Here is a 21278-nt window from a genome sequence, read left to right on the forward strand (position 1 = left end):
CATGTGAGAAGTAGATTACGGACATGATGCCCGGCAAGCAATAAATGTACTGGTACAGTCACACTGCACACGTACTGCCTTGATGACTGATTCACTGTACATACGAAGTCTACAGTGTTAAATGGGTCAAACTCTTACATTGTACCTGGCTATAATATACATTTGCGTACTTTAAAACATTTACGACAACTTTACAGAACTGCTAAATCCACGAATTATCAGTTTTTGAAAATGTACATGCAAAATTAATGTTTTAATTATCTTATCTGTTGTCCATTCACAAAAAGTGACCCAGTGCTATCGGTCGAATAAACACTCGCTTTACAGATTACAGTGACATAACGTGTTGACTTGACCTACTTCTTAGAGCTGACCAAACCATAACAAAGAGAGTGCGAAATGGTCTATTGGAGAACTGACCGCCATGGTTTGAACTGATCTGGGGAATGTGGAAAGAAATCAGCGAGCGCCAGTGGTGGCGCCTTTGGCCATTCCTTGCCGTGGGAGACACCTTGATCGGGGTGGTCATTTTGCCGAATTTTGTGGCGAGTTACTGGATGGGCACATGGCTGATCTACGACTTCTACCTCTACCCTGATGACATCCGTCTGTCCGCCTGGATATGCTATGCCGTTGGTAACGTTTGTGTTCTTATCTGCATCCTCAGCCAGCACATTTTGCGGTCATGGTTCATTCCGAAAGATGGCAAGAGGACATGGGGGTTTCTGATAGCCTTGCATGTTTACAAGTACGTAATGGCGTTAATCGGCGTCATGCAGTGGCGCGGATTAGCTTATGTGGCCGTGTTGTACACAGGGATGACGCTGACCAGCGCGGTGGTGGGATTGATAGGCGCCACCATTCTCCTTGCACTGCTTAGGAACCACATCGGTATCCTGACCCCTCCTCTCACAATGGCACTAGATCCGGACGTGGTGGATTCCTTCACGATTCCGACCAAATTCTCCTGTGAGGTACATGTATTTAAATTTGGAATTGAATCATGCTATTGTAATTGATAAGCTTGTTTAAAGGTTTTTTATATTAAAAAAACCAATGATTTTCAATTACGACCAAAGATGTATATGCATGTGCAAAATTGTACTCGTTTATTTCATATGACACCGATAATAAAACAAAGAGTCAAAGTTTTTAGGGGGAATGGAAGGGTTCCTCAAGAGAGTTTTTTGTCGGACATTGAACTTTGCTCTCGCCCTTTACTGGTTGAGTGTTAACCATTGTATGCGCGGATCAAGAGCGGGTAGGGATTCCGAAACAACCCCCCCCCCCCCCCCACTTATGAAATCTGTATTGAAAAATTTTAAATACCAAAAAAGGCCTCCCCCCGGGCAGACAAAAAGATCCCTCGGTCTCCCCCCCCCCCCCCCCATCTGCAAAATTTTAACGGATCCGCACATGCATTTTTGGTAAATAAAACATGTAGAACAGTTGTCCTGTGATTTTGCTTTCAGCCTGGACTTAGCTGGAAGTTCCTGCTAGACACCCTATTCACAGTCTTCGTGGTCACCACTTTTGCCGGATTCGCCCTCAAAGGATATTGGATACTTCTGGAGCTAGGTATGCCGGTGGACGAGAGCGACCCTATAGATCTGATGGACAAAGGACTGGTCTCGTTATTGATATTCTACGGCCTGGTATCCATTCCTATCATAGGCCAGTATGAGTTAAAGAAACTGAACAAAAAAGTGGAGCACAAACACCCGTATCTTGTGGCCACGATAGAAGAAGTCTTCATCGCCATACTGGGTATGCTTCCCATGCTGTTTTGGCGTGCAGTATACCTGATTCATTTAAGCTTTGTGCCCCCGGAGTATTACAAAGTATATTTATGGACGTCCCATGTCATAGGATTTATCGGCGCATGCGCCATGCGAGCGTCAACAAGCATGATTCCTTTAGGATGCGTCTCGGACAAGGAGGCGTTCCAAAACGAGTTTGGAATTTTTGACTATCGTTATTCTCGGTTTTTCCTGGACAAGAGGAGAACTATACGACAACAAGAGAAGGAGGATAAGCTTGATTTTAGTGATCTCAGTTAGTGATGTGTAGGTGCCTTTGGTATTACGTGTAGTTCACGATTGTTATATCATCGTTATTTCATTTTTGTTGAAAATAGTTATGATTCATATTAAACCATGTTTTCATACAAAACAATCACGAATAGACTAAAACTTGTGAATAACAAATTTTTCAGATTTTTAATGTTTTTATCGAAGTGGATTATATATAAACATGATAAAAGTTAAAAAATATTGTAAAATTTTGTGCCATTAAGTTCATTCATCTTTTTATACATTAATATTACTTATTACTACTCAAGAGAATATTAAATCTATGTACAATCCGACAAGATGTAGTCGTAAACAGTTATGAAGCGATGGAATACCGGTATCATCTTTGATCAACACTTCATCCTGTACAGTAGTAACTGCCTATAGTGTTCACACACTTGTTCCGACAAGGGTTGGAATAACATTCGTCTAAGTCTGTAATAAAACAATTTATTACCTAATCAAAGGGATTTTGTTGTTTTATTACAAATTAAATATTTGCGTCTATTTTGAACTGCCGGTCAATAGACTGCAATCTATTAGATCACCGGTCAATAGACTACGATCTATTGGACCGCCGGTCAATAGACTGCGATCTGTTGGACCGCCGGTCAATAGACTGCGATCTATTGGACCGGCAACGTATTTCAGAACGCGGGTATGTTAATGTTACATCCTTTCGATAGTTCTCGGGGAATGTTCCTTTACATAAACGCTGTTTTTAGTACTTGGTGAAGCCAAATTCAATGTTATCAAAATGGAGTATCAAATAATCAACAGTTTTAAAGCTTTATATAAGGTAAAAGACTATCTAAAATCTAATGGGTTGAAGACTCCCAATTCTTTGTGTAAACTAATATTAAATTGAGATATTGTAATGCATGCAACAGGTTTTGTGATTGTAAAAGATGAAAAAAAAATCTGAGTATATTGCATTATGTCACGAAAACCATCTGCAATATGCAAATGGTAAACCCCGAAAACTAAAAAAGGAATTAGGTAATAAAACAATTATTTAATGCTTGAACAGTCAATACACCATAATTTTTTCCCTTGGTGCAGGGAACAGCTCAGTATGATCTATTGCCCTCGGCCGTTGGCCTCGGGCAATAGATCATACTGAGCTGTTCCCTGCACCTCGGGAAAAATATTCTGGTCTATTGACTGCTCAAGCATTAAATAATTGTATAGTAATACACGTACTGGGGTTTGGTCAATCATTCATTACATATATACGTACATGTAAAATCGTCTAATTGGATGCGAATAAGTGAGCAGGAAAAGACGAAAAATGATTCTGTGATTAAATACTTGTACCACTATATAGTATATAACAATTGCACATGACATTTAGACTAATATTGCAATTTTAGCAATAAAATTTATAAACATTTATGACATACGTAAATACAGAGTTGTTGTATCGATGAAAATATGTAAGAAACGGGAGTTAATCCAAGAATAGACTATCAAAATAATAGTCTATTTTCGGTATGGTTTTTATAGATCATTTGACGGTAAAAATTTTTGTTAAAAGTGATTATGATTTAAAGCACAAGAACATCAAATTTCTCTAATGAAACACAAGAGATTTTATAGTTCTGTACCAAGCTGGCAAATTATCCCGTAGTATCCAGGCGGGCACCTGCATCTGTTCTTGTAGCAAACACCCCCATTGATGCAATTAGGTTTGCACGTGGAACCTATTAAAAAGAAAAAAATAAGCGTGTATACTGTTAAACTGTCTTATCACTTATCATGATTTTTTTTTCTTTTACGTTTAAATCAATCTAAACTCTTTACTGTGACAGGTTCTTTTATCCTCCCTCAGGCGACTTCCCGGGGGACAGGTACAGAGGTAGGAGCCGTAGGTATTTCACAGAGCCTCGTGTACTTTAAACATTCATTAACATCTAAAACACAAATTTGTGAACGTTAAAAAAGATAAATGCCTTGGACATACTGTAGCTACGATGAAGTACACTATAAAAAAATACACCCTTGGAAATGTACATCATCAAATGTTCATGGGTTCTTTTTATTTTTAAGCACTATTACTCAGTCGTACATCAACTTTTCATTAAAATTAATTCAAATATTTTTTTCGATTATTTCTTCAAACATTACAAGACCAGTTGCCAAATACCGGTATGAACGATTTTGTACATTTATAAATGTACTTTTATACTAGTATTTAAAGTCTGGATCTATAAATTAATATAACTGTATAACTGGCCTAAAATACGAAGCTGAAACTGTTGCATATCTAGGTAATTCCAATTTTAAATATGCATTTGCTGATACTATGATAGGTTCACTTTCAGGTGAATGGTCATGGGCCGTTTATCTATAAGGGTAAATGTATCAATAATTTCTTATCAGCTCTAGAACAAATGAAGACGAAGAAGAATGATATATATATATATATATAGATATGCATACCTTCTTGACAAAGACCTCCAGAAAATCCATGCGGACATCGACATTTACCTCTCCTGCACATCCCTCCATTCATACACCCAGGGAAACAGTGCGCATGCTCTTCTGTAAAAAATAAATAAATAAATACACTTTGATTTTTATACATTTAATATAAAACTAAACCACGGAGTAAGATTTTAATACTGTCTTTCCACACATTTATTTAAAAATTAAATTTGTTGTTATGACTACAAATTTAATTTTTAAATAAATGTGTGGAAAGACAGTAAATTTAATTTTTAAATAAATTTGTGGAAAAACAGTACACTAACCGATGCAGGTTCTTTTATCGGGACCCAGTGTGAAACCCTCCAAACAGACACAATGGTAACTGCCAAAGGTGTTCCGACAGCTAAACTGGCAGTGGTTTGTCGGTAACAGAGCACACTCATCCACATCTACAAAACAGGTGTATGTATTGAAACCACTCTAAAAGCATTGTATAATCAGACTTGTCTTCCTCCCTCGTCTTATTTGCTTTGTACAGACCGTCATGGCACGCTGGACCGGATAGTCCAGACGGACAGACACACCGACCGTTCTCACAGGAGCCGCCATTGGCGCATTCAGGGAGGCATTCTACGTGCCTGAGACTCTCTATATCTGCACACCCCTTTCCTTGCCCAGGGATTGGGTTCTTGTCACAGTTAGATTCAAAGCAATCCTCTGAAAAAGAAAATACTTATGTTCAATGGGCATGGTCACGATTTTGGTCAAATTTTATTTTTCTGTTTTTATTGTTCACAATGCTTTGGTAATACATTTCTAATGATCAACCATAAATTAAGAGACAGTCGTAGAGTTACATCAGATACAGAGCTCACAATTCTTTTTAATATAAACAAGGCTAGTGACATGTTAACATTGGTTAGATATACCGTTAAAAGTTCTTTTTAAGCGGATTTTTCTTTCTGTAAATTCCTTTTTTGAACATATATAAAGTTTCTAGCGTTTGTCAAATTACAATTTATGTATAAACTTAAGTTTTCAATCACCTTCAAAATGTAAACAAAAGCATGACATGCATGAGCTTTGTTTACATATATAACAAAAAATTGTGAGCTCTGTATCTCGCTTATAACTCAATAAGTTAGACAATAACTGACACAAAATTTTTTGTTGACCGTTTGAAATGCCTTACTAAAACATTGCAATTTAAAACATAAATCCGAAATATCTGACGGTTTTCCTTTCTCTTTTAACGATTTTGATAATTAACTTTTCTTGGCAAGTAAAATATCAAAATCGTGTTAAAAGCCAGGAAAACCTCATATATTTCAGAAAATAAACATTTAAAACGGAAAAGTACATTTTGCCCATAATCGTGACCATGCCTTTTAATTACAATGCAACAATGTGCATAAATATTACCGGTATATGAATTAAGGCATAATTTAAACACCTAGGCACAACTTCGCTAGCCAAGGGTTTTCGGTCCACTCTGCTCCCCATAAATGAGGAGCGAAGATGAATTAGGCACAATAATCTGTCATATTTGGAATGTGATGAAATATTGCATAATCAAGTTTTATTACAATAACCGGCGCTTTCCAGTCAAATATTCAGTGAAGGTTGAACCCAACTGTTTTTGCTAGTCACCGATAATAAGTTAGACTCTCACCGTTACACGAGGACTTAATACTGCTGGGTTCTGAAATACAATGTAGAAAAGTCATAATGAAGGTACTGTTATACATTATCCTACTTTTAACGTGCATATATTTATATTTTACTTTCTGATAATGAATTTGCTAAATGAGGGGAGAAAGAGAGAATGAATTTGTGTGTGTGTGTGTGTGTGTGTGTGTGTGTGTGTGTGAGAGAGAGAGAGAGAGAGAGAGAGAGAGAGAGAGAAATCCAAACCTGCCGGTAGAGTGGACAGTTTTCTACATACAACCTCCCCCGCCGTAGTTTGGATTGCCTGGTGGCCTGGTCCACAGAGATGGGATTCCTCCTCGACTGTCACGCACCTAGCTCCATCTTCGTCCACGATAAACACCTGCCCTTGGTCACATTCAATTCGTGGGTTAGTGGTAAACTCTGTGGTACCCTGGTCACATGTGTAACCTAGCGATGTACGAGTGAGCAGCTTTCCATGCTCACAGACCAGATTGGTTTGATCCTCCGAAACACATTCTATGATATCTGTTGGTCCTTGTACCACCACTTCATCTGAATCACATATAATTCCAGAAATGTCGCGGTTTACTGTCTGGCAGACAAATCTGTTTAATTCCACTGCCAAAACTTTTTCCTTTGGGCATCTGGTCCTTTGGACAAATAGATCCCCATGTCGTGGGCGTCGGTACTGGCATTGGACGCCATCTGACGTCATCACTAGCTCTTGACCAATAGGACACGGTGTTTCATCGGGAGATAATAACCTAGGATCTTTACATGTTGTTCCTCCAACAAGTACTTGACCAGCAGGACATTTGGTTTCAAGTGTCGATGAATCTGAAGAAAACCAGCATTCTTCTCCTTTCTCTGTTTGGACTAGGATTTGACCCTGTGAACACGTTGTCTTCTCTGTGTTCAACCGAGGAGCTTTTATGTTGTGTGTAACGAAGCGACAAACTATTCCTGCTGGTGTTCTGAACGGAGCCAACCCCTCTGGACACGCTATTGGTCGACACTCTGACCCCCGGTCCGTCTGTATCTTCTCCTCTTGAGATGAACACTTTGAGTTCCCTTTAGACCTTGACAAAACACAATAGAATTCTTTACCTTGTTGAATAAGGTCCTCTCCATCTTTACAAATTGGTCTTCTCGATTTACCTCGAACGCATATGGAACCAGTTTGCAAGTGAATAAGTCGTTCATTGGCGGTGCATCTTGATGAGCTTGCAAGTCTGCTGCTCTCTGGAATTTTTTCGCACACAATGCCAATTGTCGTCTGCGTTGGTTTATGACCTACAGGACACGCTTTGCCTGTGACCTTTGATGGAGGGTTCAAACACTGTTTGCCACTCTCACTGACTATTTGGCCATTTTTGCATTCTTTCCTGCAAATTGCGCCCTCTATTGTTAAAACCAAGACTTCATCTTCTTGACACCAATGTTTTCGCCTATCTTCGTTGTACTTTTGAAGAATTGCCAAATGCTGAACCCTTTTAATCTTGTTATCTCGATCAGTTAGTTTTGAACGCCCAACTCTAATGTTTTCAGTGTGTTTTCCCATGTCTTTATTAGCTAATTTTTCAATTGTCCTTGTAGATGGATTATTTTTTGTTAATATCTGATAAACGCTACGATTTCCCTGCCAAACACATGTCCTTAATCCATTGTTTTCAACTATTTTAAAGTTTGGGGGACATGACTTTTCGGAATTCGATGGCTCTCTTTTATCTGAATGAATTGTACACATATTTTCGCGGCACCCTTGGCTTACCCGAAAGGCTTGGACATGCGGGGATCTTGTATCAATTTGATTGGTAATCGAAGTAGATCGTCGGCGACCATCTATAAATGAATTCGAAAAAATAAGAAAGTGTTATTTCGTTATAAAAAAAATGTTTACCAAAGGACATTTTTTTATTAAATTTATTTTTTTATGATAAAATTAACTTAACTTTTAATAATTTCCGTTGTCGATGTTGATACTGAATTAACAAAAAAAAACTATTAAAAATAAAACGTTTCCATATGAAGATAATTTTTTTTCGGCGGAACAGAAAAGATTTAAATTATAGATACAACACAACACAAGAACGACATTTACCATTTCTGGTTGCCATAGTTGGTTTACACGATTGTCCGTCTGTCTGTAAGCTGTAACCCCGATAGCAAATACACTGGGGTCTGTTGTCTATAAAAAAACAGCCATGTTGACATCCGACGTTGTCAGGACAAAAGTTGGACGCCCCACTGGCACCTAATGATCTACACGTAAGAATTTAAGATAGATTAAAACAATTTTGAGAGAGAGAGAGAGAGAGAGAGAGAGAGAGAGAGAGAGAGAGAGAGAGAGTACTTACGCTGGATTTGTCCAATGCACTGTGAGAGTGAAGAAAAGAGTTTCTACGAACGAAGTGCATCTCATGATTGGAGTATCTCAGACGTTTTATAAAAAACAGGATTTTTGTTTATATGAGAAGCTGACCGTAGTATAGGCTTTGTAAAACACATGGTTCAAGATTTATCAAACACGTGAACGTTTTAATTGAATAATGTCTACATTTGTTTTTCATTAAACTTGAATGTTGAGGTACTGCAATAGAATATGTTTCATCGTTTGATCTTTCCATACATCGCAGCACCGTTGAAAATATACGATTTCAGTTTTATTTCTACATAGAACGTGTTACATGATTCATGTAGGCATCAGGCACATAGCATCGGGGGGGGGGGGGGGGGGGGGGGCAGGGGGGGCCTGCCCCCCCCCCCCCCCTCCCCACTTTTTCTCGCAGCAACAAATTTTTTAAAATTTACATATAAAAAATGGAATTATCATTGAGTTGCCTCCCCCCCCCCCACTTTTTTGGGAGCATGTAAAAAATTGATATGAAAATAAGGAAATGAGTAGTGAAATTGAAGTGATATAGTAAGCCCCCCCCCCCCCCCCCCCCCCCCCCCCCCCCCCCCCCACGGATCAGGATTTTGAAGATTTTGGGAAACAGAACATTTCCCTTTTTTTTTTTTTTTTTTTTTTTCTTTTTGGCTTGTCAAGATTTTTTGGATGAGTCTGGCCCCCCCATGCACTTTAAAAAACGATGCTACGTGCCTGGGCATATAAAAATGTATCACGCCCCTACTGTATGCCTAAAATACAAATGAAATACATGCATTAAAAAAAAACTAAATGAAAAATAAATACAGAGAGAAAGGTGATAGGGGTATATCCAGTTTATAGAATTCAATAAGTTTAACAAAGCGGATGCAGATTTTTTCTGATTTTTAAATCTAAAAGTATTTCGGATATGATTATCCTTTCTTGGGTTTTTAGTATTTAGCGTGTGTATTTATTTTCCCGTCACAATGATGCGTGAAGTGTAAGACGGTAAATCAGAAAAAGCAGCCTTTAAGTAACGGGCGTGCTTTTTTAAAATTAATTGCAATATTAGTGCATCAGTGCATAGAATACTTTACAAGGTAGGCAACCTTTTCTGCAATAGATTTGCCTTTTGGATCTGGAAATCTTCAATTATTTTGAAATTGAATAGAACGTTGATGGATGAGTGAATATAAGATAGAAATCCCCTTGGCCTCGGGATACATCCGTGTGTTTAGAGCTCTTAGTTGAACCGTAAAAGCTTGGTCATTTCAACTTTACAAATGCTTAGACTTCTATGTCTTTTTAAGTTAATAAACCTTTGACATGTTTGATGTATGGTTTCTACATAAAAAGAATATGTTATTTAGTTTTGTTCCTTGAATTCCTTGGTGTCTAAAACTTAAGAGTAAAATATGAGTTTTCTTCTCATTGTAGACAGGATTAAAGCAGAAATAAAAGAACCCTTTATGAAGAAATGAAGCCGATTCAGATAAAAGTGAAACATATTGTGCGACTAGTCATAATTTTATTCATTGCCGTCATCATCTGGTTTGCAGGAGTTCCATCATTTCGTCATCAAAAATTTGTTCCAATGCCCCAAAATGAAATACGTAAGATGTGAACAATTAACTTTTTTATTTCAAATAATATTTTATGAGTGAACTATTGGAATTTTAAGATTTCATCTATGTATAATTTTGCCATATTTGTGATTTGTTTGTAGAAAAAATATACAAGAAAATAAAGGATGGAAATGGAAAGCTTTATCAGAGTGAGGGAAGTCTTAGGTTTAAGAACAGACAGTTTTATCTAGATGGGAAACCATTTCGAATCTTCAGTGGTGCATTCCATTACTTCAGAGTTCTGCCCCAGTACTGGAATGAGACATTTTTGAAAATGAAGGCTTCTGGCTTAAATACTGTCGAAACGTAAGGGAAATTCAATTCAAGGGAAATACAGTTTATTTTTAACTGTCATAAACAATTTATTGATTAATTTCTTGTTGATCACCAAAATAATGAGTTTTTAATTCAAACTTTTATGATATTTAAAAGGTTTATGTATTCATGTAAAGCAAACTTCAATATAACACGGATATAGCAAATCTATGACTATAACAAATATTTGATCATGTCGCGTCAAAATTCTGATAAAAACCTATAGAAATTGTTGTATGTAACGAACATGGCTATAACAAATTTATATCATATTTATGAAGTAATTTTAGGACCGGGGGTCATCCCCAGTGGCAAAATTATATCGTATTCCGTCATTCATATAATGAATATTTTCCATTACAAATTTTAGTAAAGATATACAAAATTTTAAGATGTGTATATAAAACACTCATATTCAATTATTATACCAAAAAAAAAAATGAAGTGAAAGGTTATAATGACATTTTTTGGAAATGGTGGTGCTATTGATTTCATAACCTTCTATAGTTTGAAGTACATGTACTGTCATGTGATTATTTTATAATGAATTTGCTAAAAGATTTATTACAAAATACCTATAACAAATTATGGTTATAACAAATTTTTTTTTTATGATCCCTTGAAATTGACTACAAATTAGTTTGCTATTTTGTAAATCAAAACCTCTATGTTTAGGTATGTTGCCTGGAACTTTCATGAAGAAATTAAAGGCAGTTTTAACTTTGTTGGAAATAAAGGACTTCTCAATGTGAGGTGAGGTACTTGCAGGAAATATCAGTCACTGAAAAGATTGCATGTCATGAGATTATATATGGTACAATAAATGGCATTGCTCTAGAAGAGGCTAGTGCAGTACAACATGTATTTTGATTTAAAATCGTTTTGGCTTTTGGGTACTACATGTAAAACAAATGTAAAAAAAAATTATACCGATTTCTTTGTATTAAAAGTGAAAATTGAGCTTGTTTTGTACCAAGCAGAGCTAGATACTTCATTTTCATCTACAACATCTTTGATTTGATAATAGTAATAAATGTTACAAATTATTGTTTGACAGGCATACACAGCATTTTCATCTGATATAAACTCAGCAAATGTTTTCAGAAGTTGTTATCATTCAAAACATCAAAATTTCAGAATAATTTAATGTAGAACAGTAGCGCATTTTTTAAGTATGAAAATTGTATCTCTTTAAAATTTCAGTTTAATGAAAAAGAATTGTGATAAATCTATTTTCAGGGAATTCATTGAGACAGCCAAATCTCATGGCTTATTTGTGATAGTACGTCCTGGTCCATATATTTGTGCAGAATGGGAATTTGGTGGACTTCCCAGGTAAAAAAAAATTCTCAGATTAAAATTGAATGTTTCTATTAAAACATTGATAACTGTAAACAGTACATTGATGCACCTGAATATGCTATTAATTATCCATAAACCATGTATGGTATTTGATTCAAATTCAATTTTCAACTTTTAATTAATCAGTTGGTTGCTACGAGACACAGAAATGAAGGTGAGGTCAAATTATGAAGGCTACCTCAGTGCTGTGGATACCTACTTTGCTCATCTAATACCACACATCCAACACTTACAGGTAAACCTCTTTGAATGTAAGAATAATTAAACCAATGCAGTCACAATTTGCAAAAAAATGAATCGAATTATGTTCCTTTTATTGTCAACCCAAAGGTCAATAAGGAAAAAATGTAATATCCCTCTTCTTTAAATAATAACATCTAGGTCAAGTTCGATTTTATGAACGATCAAGCAATTTTTGACAGAGTTATGCTCCATTGACTTAGAAAAAATTTTATTTGCAGTTTCTCTTCATTTTCTACATTGATGTTTCCAAATGAGGGGGCATAAGTGTTTCACAAACATCTCTTGTTTCCTTTTGTAGTATGCCAAAGGAGGTCCAATTATAGCATTCCAAATTGAGAATGAATTTGGTTCATACACTGTAGATGTGGAACATTTGAGAAAGTTAAAGAAGGTGTGTACTCTTGATATCAAGTGAATTAACAGTTTAGATGAATATAGTCCTCATTGATGCATTTTAATTAGTAAAAATGTCATAAAAAGTCATAAAAACTTTTTAAATAGTTTTAGTTTATAAATCAGAAACAACTAGAAGAAATATAACCGTTTATTTAAATTTAATCGCTTGCACACTCATACCTTTTTTCACTGAATGTCCAACAAACAAGAAATTATATTGATGTGGTCTAAGTATTGATTTTTATTCAGATAAATGTAAGTAGAGTGTACTTGTAGCTATGTATCACATGAAAAGGAGATCATTTGTAATGTGAATGTATTTGCAGATGATGAAGAAGCATGGAGTGGTTGAGATGTTTTTTACTTCTGACCCGCAGATAAAAAGTTGGAAGAATGGTCTATACCCTATAGCTTATGGTAGCCTCTCTGTTCTCTGTATTTTTAAAATGCTTCTTGTTATATCGGTATCTGTATCATCTGATTCAGAGAGCAAGAACTTAATTTCCAAGTTGTAATTTATGTCTTAATTGCGACCTAATTTTGTTTAAAATTACATCATATACATTCTTATCATGGAAAAATATAGATGTATTGAAAGATAAAGTTTTAAAGTATATGTTATTAAAAATAACTCAAAAAGTAAATGCCTAAATTGATCCAAATAAACCAAATACTATGTTCATTTAAAATTTGTACCATAGCTGACAATGGTGTTGTACAGACAAGATAATTTGTACTTTGTAGAGGCTTTACCCACAGTGAACTTCAAGCACCTGGATGAGGGAGGGCAGGAGTTAGTGGACTTTATTGAGGGCCTGGGTGAGTTCCCGCTGTTTGTGATGGAGTACTGGACAGGCTGGTTCGATGAGTGGGGCGGGGAACACAGCTCTGACATGGAGACACCAAGTATGTACACTTCTCTGTTATACTGTGTTCTATAGCATGATCACCAGAACTGAAGGTTTATGCAAGTGAACATTTCTGAACACCTGTCATCCATTGTCTGTCTTTCTATTTGTTTTGATGTTTTTAATTTAAATTAAAATGTTTTGTATTATGTTTTTATTTTTTTAAAACATTTTTGACCTCTCCACCATAACCACTGAGCTAATTTTAAACAAACTTAACACATTACGAAGGGAAGGGCCTCATTCAAATATACATGTATTGCATTATCACATCACCTGATTTTTGTATTAAATGCTAAAATTGTTCACTATTTATGGTCAGAACTAAAGGAAATACTGACAAAGTTACTAGATTCTGGAGCTTCCATTAACTTCTACATGTTCCGAGGGGGCACAAACTTTGGTTTTATGAATGGAGCAAAAATCTACCACAAACATGGCTATAAACCAGTGGTTACCAGCTATGGTAGGTATAATCTGATTGGTGGTAAAAAAACACTGAGTAACTTTCAATTTATTGGCTGATATATTTATACACCTGATGCATGTCATTGATCATAAAAACAAAAATGTTAATTTAATATTTATTGAAAATATACCGAATTATTGCTGGATTAACTGTGTTTGCCTGTTTTTCTTTCTATCCATCAAAACCATGTTTCATATTACAGATTACATGGCTCCACTATCAGAGGCAGGGGACACAACTGAGAAGTACCAAGTCATTCGGGAACTATTGATGAAGTACCAAGAGAATGTTCGGCACTTTCATGGGGCAACTCTGAAAGAAATTCCAGAGAATAAAGAAAAGGCAGCTTATGGAACTTTTCCTATCAATACATATTTGTCATTTGAAGATTTGCTGAGTGAAAGCGTAAGTACATTCAAAGCAAGAGCCCATTTCACCAAAAGGCATAACTATGACAAAACTTACAGATAGGTCTGAGGACAATGGTTACAAAGGTATTAATGAATATAGAATTAACATAAAGCAAGAAGTGATGTAAATAAAAACATGGGACAGCTAGATATAGTTTTAATAATGGGTTTGTTAAGTTTTATACAGTACCCGGTATTTATTGTTTCATTTTGCAATTTGCAGGAAAAAATAGAATCTAAGATGATATTAACTATGGAACATTTAACACTTTACCATGGTAGTGGTCAAAACTATGGATACATCTTATACAGGAAAATTCTGCCTAAAACTAAAACCATCAACATTAAGGGCATAATGCAAGATCGCATGCAGGTCAGTTACATGTACTTGTAAATTGTCAACAGTTTGAGAATCATTGAATGAATTTACGGCAATATTTTAAAAAGTAAATTGGTTTTTGTAATATTAAGTATGTTTTGAAAAATGATAATTGTGACATTGTTTGGCTTAATTTAGAAGCTTCTGTAAAAAAGAAACGTTAAGCAGGGAGAAGATTTTTTTGATACGAAGAAACAATAACAAAAAGTTGATTATTGATCATTATTAACCATGTTGATTACCGTAATATGTTACATGTAATTATGTTTTAGTCAATTTCACTTTCAGGTATTTTGGAATGGGAAGGAAATTGCAGCTTTTGACTGGACAGAGAATTTGTATCAAATACACTTGGATCTTATGACTGATATCAATATAGACGAGGTACAGTGTTTTGGTAAACATTGTAAATTTATGAATATTCATTTATAATTGTCTTCTGTTATATATACTCTTTCCTGGTACTTTTCTGTAGAGCTTATTATGATTTGTAATTTTTAATTTAAAGTATTCACTTAATCAAGTAAACTATTTCATTTTTCATTTCAGAAAGAGAATAAGCTTGATTTATTGGTTGAAAACCTTGGAAGGGTTAATGTGAGACCTTTGAATGAACAATTTAAAGGTAATTTACTTTAAGCTCACTGAGACAAAGTTGGAGGGAGCTTATGCTATACTCCAGTGTTGGTGAAAGAACCTGGTTAAAGTTTTTGTTGCAGGTCCTGTATCTTAGTTATTACATGTCCTATCTCCACCAAACATGCATTGATTGTGCATCTGAACCAGCTTATGGACTTAAAGATTGGGATGCTTAATCTGGGTCATGAACATCAGATGCAGGAGGAGTTTAAGATTTTTGGAGCAGGCTAAAGTTTTTGGAGGAGGGTGCCCTTGGGTGACAATATCTTAGTTACTACTGGTCCTAACTTCACCAAACTTGCATGGGTGTTGTGTCTTATGATACTGATGCACTAGACAGGCTTCAATGATGAAACTGACCCATAGATTTCAGATGCTGAATGAGTTTAGATTTTTAGAGCTGGTTAAAGTTTTTCGATGACTTTATCTTAATTACCAATGATCCTATCTTCACTAAACTTGCATGAATGCTGCGTCTTATGATACTTAGCACTTGACAGGCTTAAATGCAAAAGTTTCAGAAGATGAATGAGGTTAAGGTTTATGGAGCTGGTTAATATCTTTGGAGCAGGTGCCCTATGATAGACAGCTCTAAGTCATTATCAGTTCAATTTTCTCCAAAGTCGGATAGAAGTTGGATCTTGTGATACTGGTGCACTCCACAGGCCTGGATGCTATATCTGAGCCATAGTTTTTGGATGCTGGAGGAGGTTATAATTTTTGGAACAGGTCACATGTTCATATTAATAATAATAATAATTAATAGTGCATGATTGAGGTAGCTTCAGGTACAGAAATTGGTCTTGATTATCTAGATGCATAGACAGATATTATAAGAACAAGGTTTTTAGGCTATCCAGTTTAAGCATACTCAATACATGTGATATGATCAGGCTTTTAGTATGTAATAAACACACCGTTTGTGTTATCAACTTGATATGGATTAAAACCTGTTCCCTAATTTGCTAGTGATTTAATTGTTAAAAATATTCTTCATTCTAGGAATTATGGGAGAAGTTTTTACAGATGGCTCAAAGGAAGAGCTTAAAGATTGGGTAATATATCCCTTGGATTTCAGATCACAGTTTCTGAACAGGTAAGTACATGTATTGAGTTGCATTGGTTGGTGTTTGTGTGTGATGGCTAAAGATAATTTAGCTACTAGTGTGGCTTACAGGTATATACATGTACCTTCTGTTTACATTAGGGGCCTAGTCAGTTTGTTAGCAAGGATATACTCATATATATTGTATTTTAAACCTGATAAGTTACAGCTTTAACTATAGGAAAACTTGAACAATTGAGTCTATAGATAATACATCTTCATCTCCATGCAGACACTGTCCTCTTTAATGTTGTACATGTAAATCTGCTTTTGAAAACCTAGAACACATACATGTATAACAGTCGACACTTTTGCACAGTTTTATTTGTAATATCATTTGACAGCACTTATTATATTTCATGATAAAAATGTGACCTAAAATCAGTAAAATGTCAGATATGAATGGTTACAATGAATGGTTACAAAGAGTCTTTAACTTTTGCATTGTAGTGTGTGGATCCACTCTCATTACAAACAGCTTCCGAACTTTGACCCATCTCCTGCACTATATTCTGCAGAGTTTGATATCGAAGGTACTCCAAAAGATACCTACCTGTCTATGGAGGTAAGGCCTATCATCACCTCTTATGAAGCTGAGGGTAGTCTTTAAGATTTATCTGGAAATGAATCCATTGCCTGGTTACCCACCTCAAAATTTGTTCATTTGTCCTTTTTGTTACTCTTGCAATTTTTATCGGGTTCACTATTGAGAATGTTACTTCTGTCAGAAGATGAGTTGTCAATTTTGATTTGGAAAGACAGGATTACCGGTACTATATTCTAATACATAGAAAATAAATTTAGAATGGGGCATTTTTAACAAAACAAATTTGGTGTATACCCATACATCTCCCATGATGCGCGATATCGGCAGTCATACTCCCATGGTTACCAGAAACAAGTTCTGAAAAAATGTTTCGTTCCCATGTATAACACGCAAACCCTACCCTCCTCCTCCCCCCCCCCCTCCCCCCCCCCCTCCACCCAACACACACACACACTTTTGATAAAAAAATTTCCCAAAATGTGTGTACTATGCACAAGACTATAGCAAGCAATAAAATAAAAATCGGGAGCGACATTGCAAACTGATTTGTTTTTTGTTCCAGGATAAATTTATCTGAATATATGCAATCCATTAAGCAAACAAACATTATAGATGTAGGATATGAAACAATTGCTGAGAGCTGTTATTCTATAGATTCATTATTGGCTTATATATATTAGACTTTTTAATATTACAAAAATGTAAGTTAAAGAAAATAGTGGACGTCACTGGAAGAATAGCTTGAGCCTTTGAACAATACTTGTGTTAAATTTGTCTAAATAACAACATTTTATTAAAAACTATATATTGTACTGTACTGCAATTGATAGTTGTTTCAATATGACATATTTTCCCCTTGCACTCTAGATTGAAGGTCAGACTGATAAAGTTTTCTGTTTGAAGTTGAGCAGAAATATAAATTACAATGTGTATGAGAATAAGGGGAGCGATCACAAGTAGGTTCAAAACCAGGACCCTTCAGTTTAAAAACCACCGCTCTACCCACTGAGCTGAAGGCTTAACCCACTAGCTAGTGCTAGTAGGAGCTTGGCAGTAATGAACCTATTATACACCTATTATACACACTGTCACAAATTTTATGAAACAAAGCAAAAACACATTCAAGTGTATATTCATCATTTTTTAAAATGGTTAATGAAGGAACCGAAGCATATTGATCATCAGCATTGTAACAAAAGGGAAATAACTCTTGCTAAATCAAAACAAAATTACTGAGTGTACTGCAGTGCCTTTAAAAATAAACTGTAAAACTTGTATGCATATCCTTTTACACAGTCTTAATAATAACATGAGCATAACAGTGAGAATTAGGTTTGGATTATGAAAATATTAGTCTCTATCCGATTCCATATACAGTAAAAGTGAACTCTCAAAAAATGTTGCTTTTGTTTCCTCAGCAGCAGTGAGCAAATTTTTGTTTGTACTACAGCAGGATATTTTTTAATTGCATTAGAGCTATTGATGAGAATAATGATAACTTTCTGTTATTATTTCATTTCATACATGTATGTTATAACAGGGCTGGACCAAAGGCATTGTGTTCATCAATAGTTTTAATTTGGGTCGCTATTGGAAACATGGACCACAACAGAGGCTGTATGTGCCTGGGAGTATCCTACAAAATAAGAAAGCCAACACAGTAAGGAAAATGTTCTTAAACTGACAGCTTTTTACAATTAGTATTTGATAGTTTGGGTTGCAGATTCAAATGTTTTGAACTGTTAAAATAAAATATGTAATTTAATCTTGAAAGCTGAAAGGCTTTGAATTTTTTTACCAGTTGGTTCCAGGTAAGTCATAATTGAGGGTTTTAAATGTGACAATTCTATTTTTCATCTTTCCTGAGTCAGAAAAGCAAAGGGATGATAATATTTAATCACACTTATCATCAACAATGTTTTAGTGAAATGATCCCAATGATCATGTATTATTGAATCTGATGACCTAATCCATAATAAGATCCTCAAATCTACTCTCCCAGTTAGCTACAATAGAGTTATTTTGGTGAGCTGATCAAAGAGTCCAATTTCAAGACCCAGTCGGATTGATACATTATGTAACAATGGAATGTGTTTTAATTTGTGAAGTGTTTGAAGTAAGAGAAATTCATTTATTTGTTCCTATAGATTAGAATCTTTGAACAGAAGAAAGCAGGGAAGGAGGTTGTGTTCTATAATTCCCCCACACCTTACTAGAGCAGCTGAGCTGTCGAGGGAAGTATCCATCATTCCAATGCCTATGTACAATTCAACCTGCACTGCTTCAATAATACTATTAGCATAATGGTGAATTTCATTAGTAATGATAATGTAGAGATGTTGAAATTCCATTCTCTCAATAATATCAATGTAAATGTAGGCAAAGACTACCGGTATATAGAAATAAAAAATGCATAGTTGATGTAAAAATTTTGGATAGTGTGTATGGATGATTTAAAAGTTATATTTTTTATCTCTTTTCCAAATGCTTACATATCATTTTTTTGATAACAACTCTGTGATAATTAGGATTGCAGACTGTCATTTTTGATGAATATTACATTTTGTCACATGATGATGCATGTATGTGTAATTTATTTTATGCTTTACAATATACATGTACAGTGTAAATTGACATAAACTGATCAAGCAGAATGCATCTATGGTACAAAGTATAACTTTGATCTTCTAGTTTTATACTATTGCTCTATATTATATTAGTTTATACAGAGAATATATATACTTCTTCATGTGTGTAGTCAGATTTGTTATTTTCAGAGTTTGTGTGCAAAGCACAGCACCAATATTTATCATTTAAACGTGTATAAAATGTTTATTTAGCTAGGCATATTTTACTGTATGTGTCCAAATGCTAGATTTCATTTTGTGTGCAAAAAGTCTTCCATATTATTTTATGCAAATAAGATGTTTGTCAAATTGTGATGGTGAATTGTTGTTGAAATGGTTGAAATCTTAACTCCGAAAATGCAAAAGTCTTAACGTTCCTTTCATTGTTTGAAACCCCTACAGGTATTCATCTAAAATATTTACTTTACATAAAATAGTTTTTTTTATGTGATACTTAGCTGTTTTCTGTTTTACATTTGATTAAACTATGTACTTTTTATAAAGGGGGTATAGCTGTGTCGCTATATGTTTGGGAAACATACATGATACATACATACATTGTAAATGCACCTGTTATTGTTTGGTCACCGATGGTTTACATGTCATATTGGTCATCATTGTCATTATTGCCAATCGTGTCTAGCTTCAAGCTGTTATTTTCTTGACATTTACAGAATAAAAATGTTGAATACTATGATTTTGATGGAATTACTTACTCATTTGAAATATTTTAGTAAACAAGCAGTACCTTCCCCTTTTAACATTAATTGAATGATTCGATCTATTGATTTTAATTTGTAACAATGGTTGCTAGATGGATGTTACTGAACCCTCATTTTGCAGTCCCATATGTACTAGTATCTTGATGTTTGCATATGTGTTACAATGTATTGCCGTGGGTGGGGATAAGGGACAAAAGTTCACCCCCCCCCCCCCCCCCCCCCCCACACACACACACATACACAATCCAAGGTTTTGCTATTATGCGATTTAGAAAAAGGTGAATGTTTTCGATGAAGAGTGTTGCCAATTTATTAAGTAAATTGTTTGGTATCAATTTTCCTGTTTCCTGCTTTCACTTGCTGTCATTCTCTCTCAAGGGCTTTGTTTTGAAATACGGTACTAATACATCATGGTTATACTTTAGATAAAATGGCTCAATGGCAGGTTTTATCAGATTTGAAGTATCGTTGGGAGGGCCTTACAATAGAAAAAAATGATTGAAGTATCCCATCACTGAAAAGATGATGATAAATGATATATACCCTATTTAGCAGAGAACAAAACAATCCATTAAGTAGGCTTTGATCTACTGTACACGATCTCTGTCGGCGGAGTCATCTCGAGTTCTCCAATATACTCTAAATGTTGATCCCCTGCAAAGATATTTATTTTCACTGCGACGATGAGCATCGTCGAAATATTTAAAATTTGCCTTATTGAAAGTTGTAAATTATCCACCCCCCCCCCAACAAAAAAAACCAAACAAAAACAAAGAGAGGCAGTAGGAAACTAATAAGGAAAGAAATGTGAACGTATTTGTTTAGTGTACCTTTTTCCATCCCCCTTTAAAGTTAAAAATTAGCATCAGGCATCAACTGCGAGTTAGCTTCGATTTAAGCGAGAACGGGGGGGGGGGGGGGGTCATGACGTTGATGAACTTTACGTACATGACTGATTTATCTCTCGTGTTCCCGTACCCAGAAAAC

General features: G+C 35.3%; 2 protein-coding genes and 1 pseudogene across 4 annotated transcripts; 2 read left to right on the forward strand and 1 right to left on the reverse strand.

The window, feature by feature from the left end:
* Positions 1 to 252: 252 nt before the first annotated feature.
* LOC128192523 (uncharacterized) lies at positions 253 to 2523 on the forward strand. Its single transcript, XM_052865267.1, has 2 exons — positions 253 to 974; positions 1473 to 2523. The coding sequence occupies exons 1-2, from the start codon at positions 447 to 449 to the stop codon at positions 2058 to 2060; spliced, it is 1116 nt and encodes a 371-aa protein (XP_052721227.1). The 5' UTR covers positions 253 to 446; the 3' UTR covers positions 2061 to 2523.
* On the reverse strand, positions 2194 to 8660 carry LOC128192521 (neurogenic locus notch homolog protein 1-like; annotated as a pseudogene).
* LOC128192522 (beta-galactosidase-1-like protein 2) lies at positions 6214 to 20286 on the forward strand. Of its 3 annotated transcripts, none has more exons than XM_052865264.1 (18): positions 6214 to 6236; positions 9982 to 10157; positions 10271 to 10475; positions 11160 to 11237; positions 11724 to 11819; positions 11973 to 12081; positions 12388 to 12480; positions 12812 to 12902; positions 13230 to 13391; positions 13716 to 13859; positions 14065 to 14267; positions 14496 to 14645; positions 14940 to 15035; positions 15201 to 15276; positions 16293 to 16386; positions 16846 to 16960; positions 18483 to 18602; positions 19090 to 20286. In XM_052865264.1, the coding sequence occupies exons 2-18, from the start codon at positions 10022 to 10024 to the stop codon at positions 19156 to 19158; spliced, it is 2037 nt and encodes a 678-aa protein (XP_052721224.1). In that variant the 5' UTR covers positions 6214 to 6236; positions 9982 to 10021; the 3' UTR covers positions 19159 to 20286. The 3 variants fall into 3 exon arrangements, with proteins under 3 accessions (XP_052721224.1, XP_052721225.1, XP_052721226.1); XM_052865265.1 differs by lacking the exon at positions 6214 to 6236 and adding an exon at positions 9514 to 9644; XM_052865266.1 differs by lacking the exon at positions 6214 to 6236 and adding an exon at positions 9522 to 9552.
* Positions 20287 to 21278: the final 992 nt, after the last annotated feature.

Source organism: Crassostrea angulata, chromosome 7, assembly GCF_025612915.1.
Source record: "Crassostrea angulata isolate pt1a10 chromosome 7, ASM2561291v2, whole genome shotgun sequence".
Taxonomy (NCBI): domain Eukaryota; kingdom Metazoa; phylum Mollusca; class Bivalvia; order Ostreida; family Ostreidae; genus Magallana; species Magallana angulata.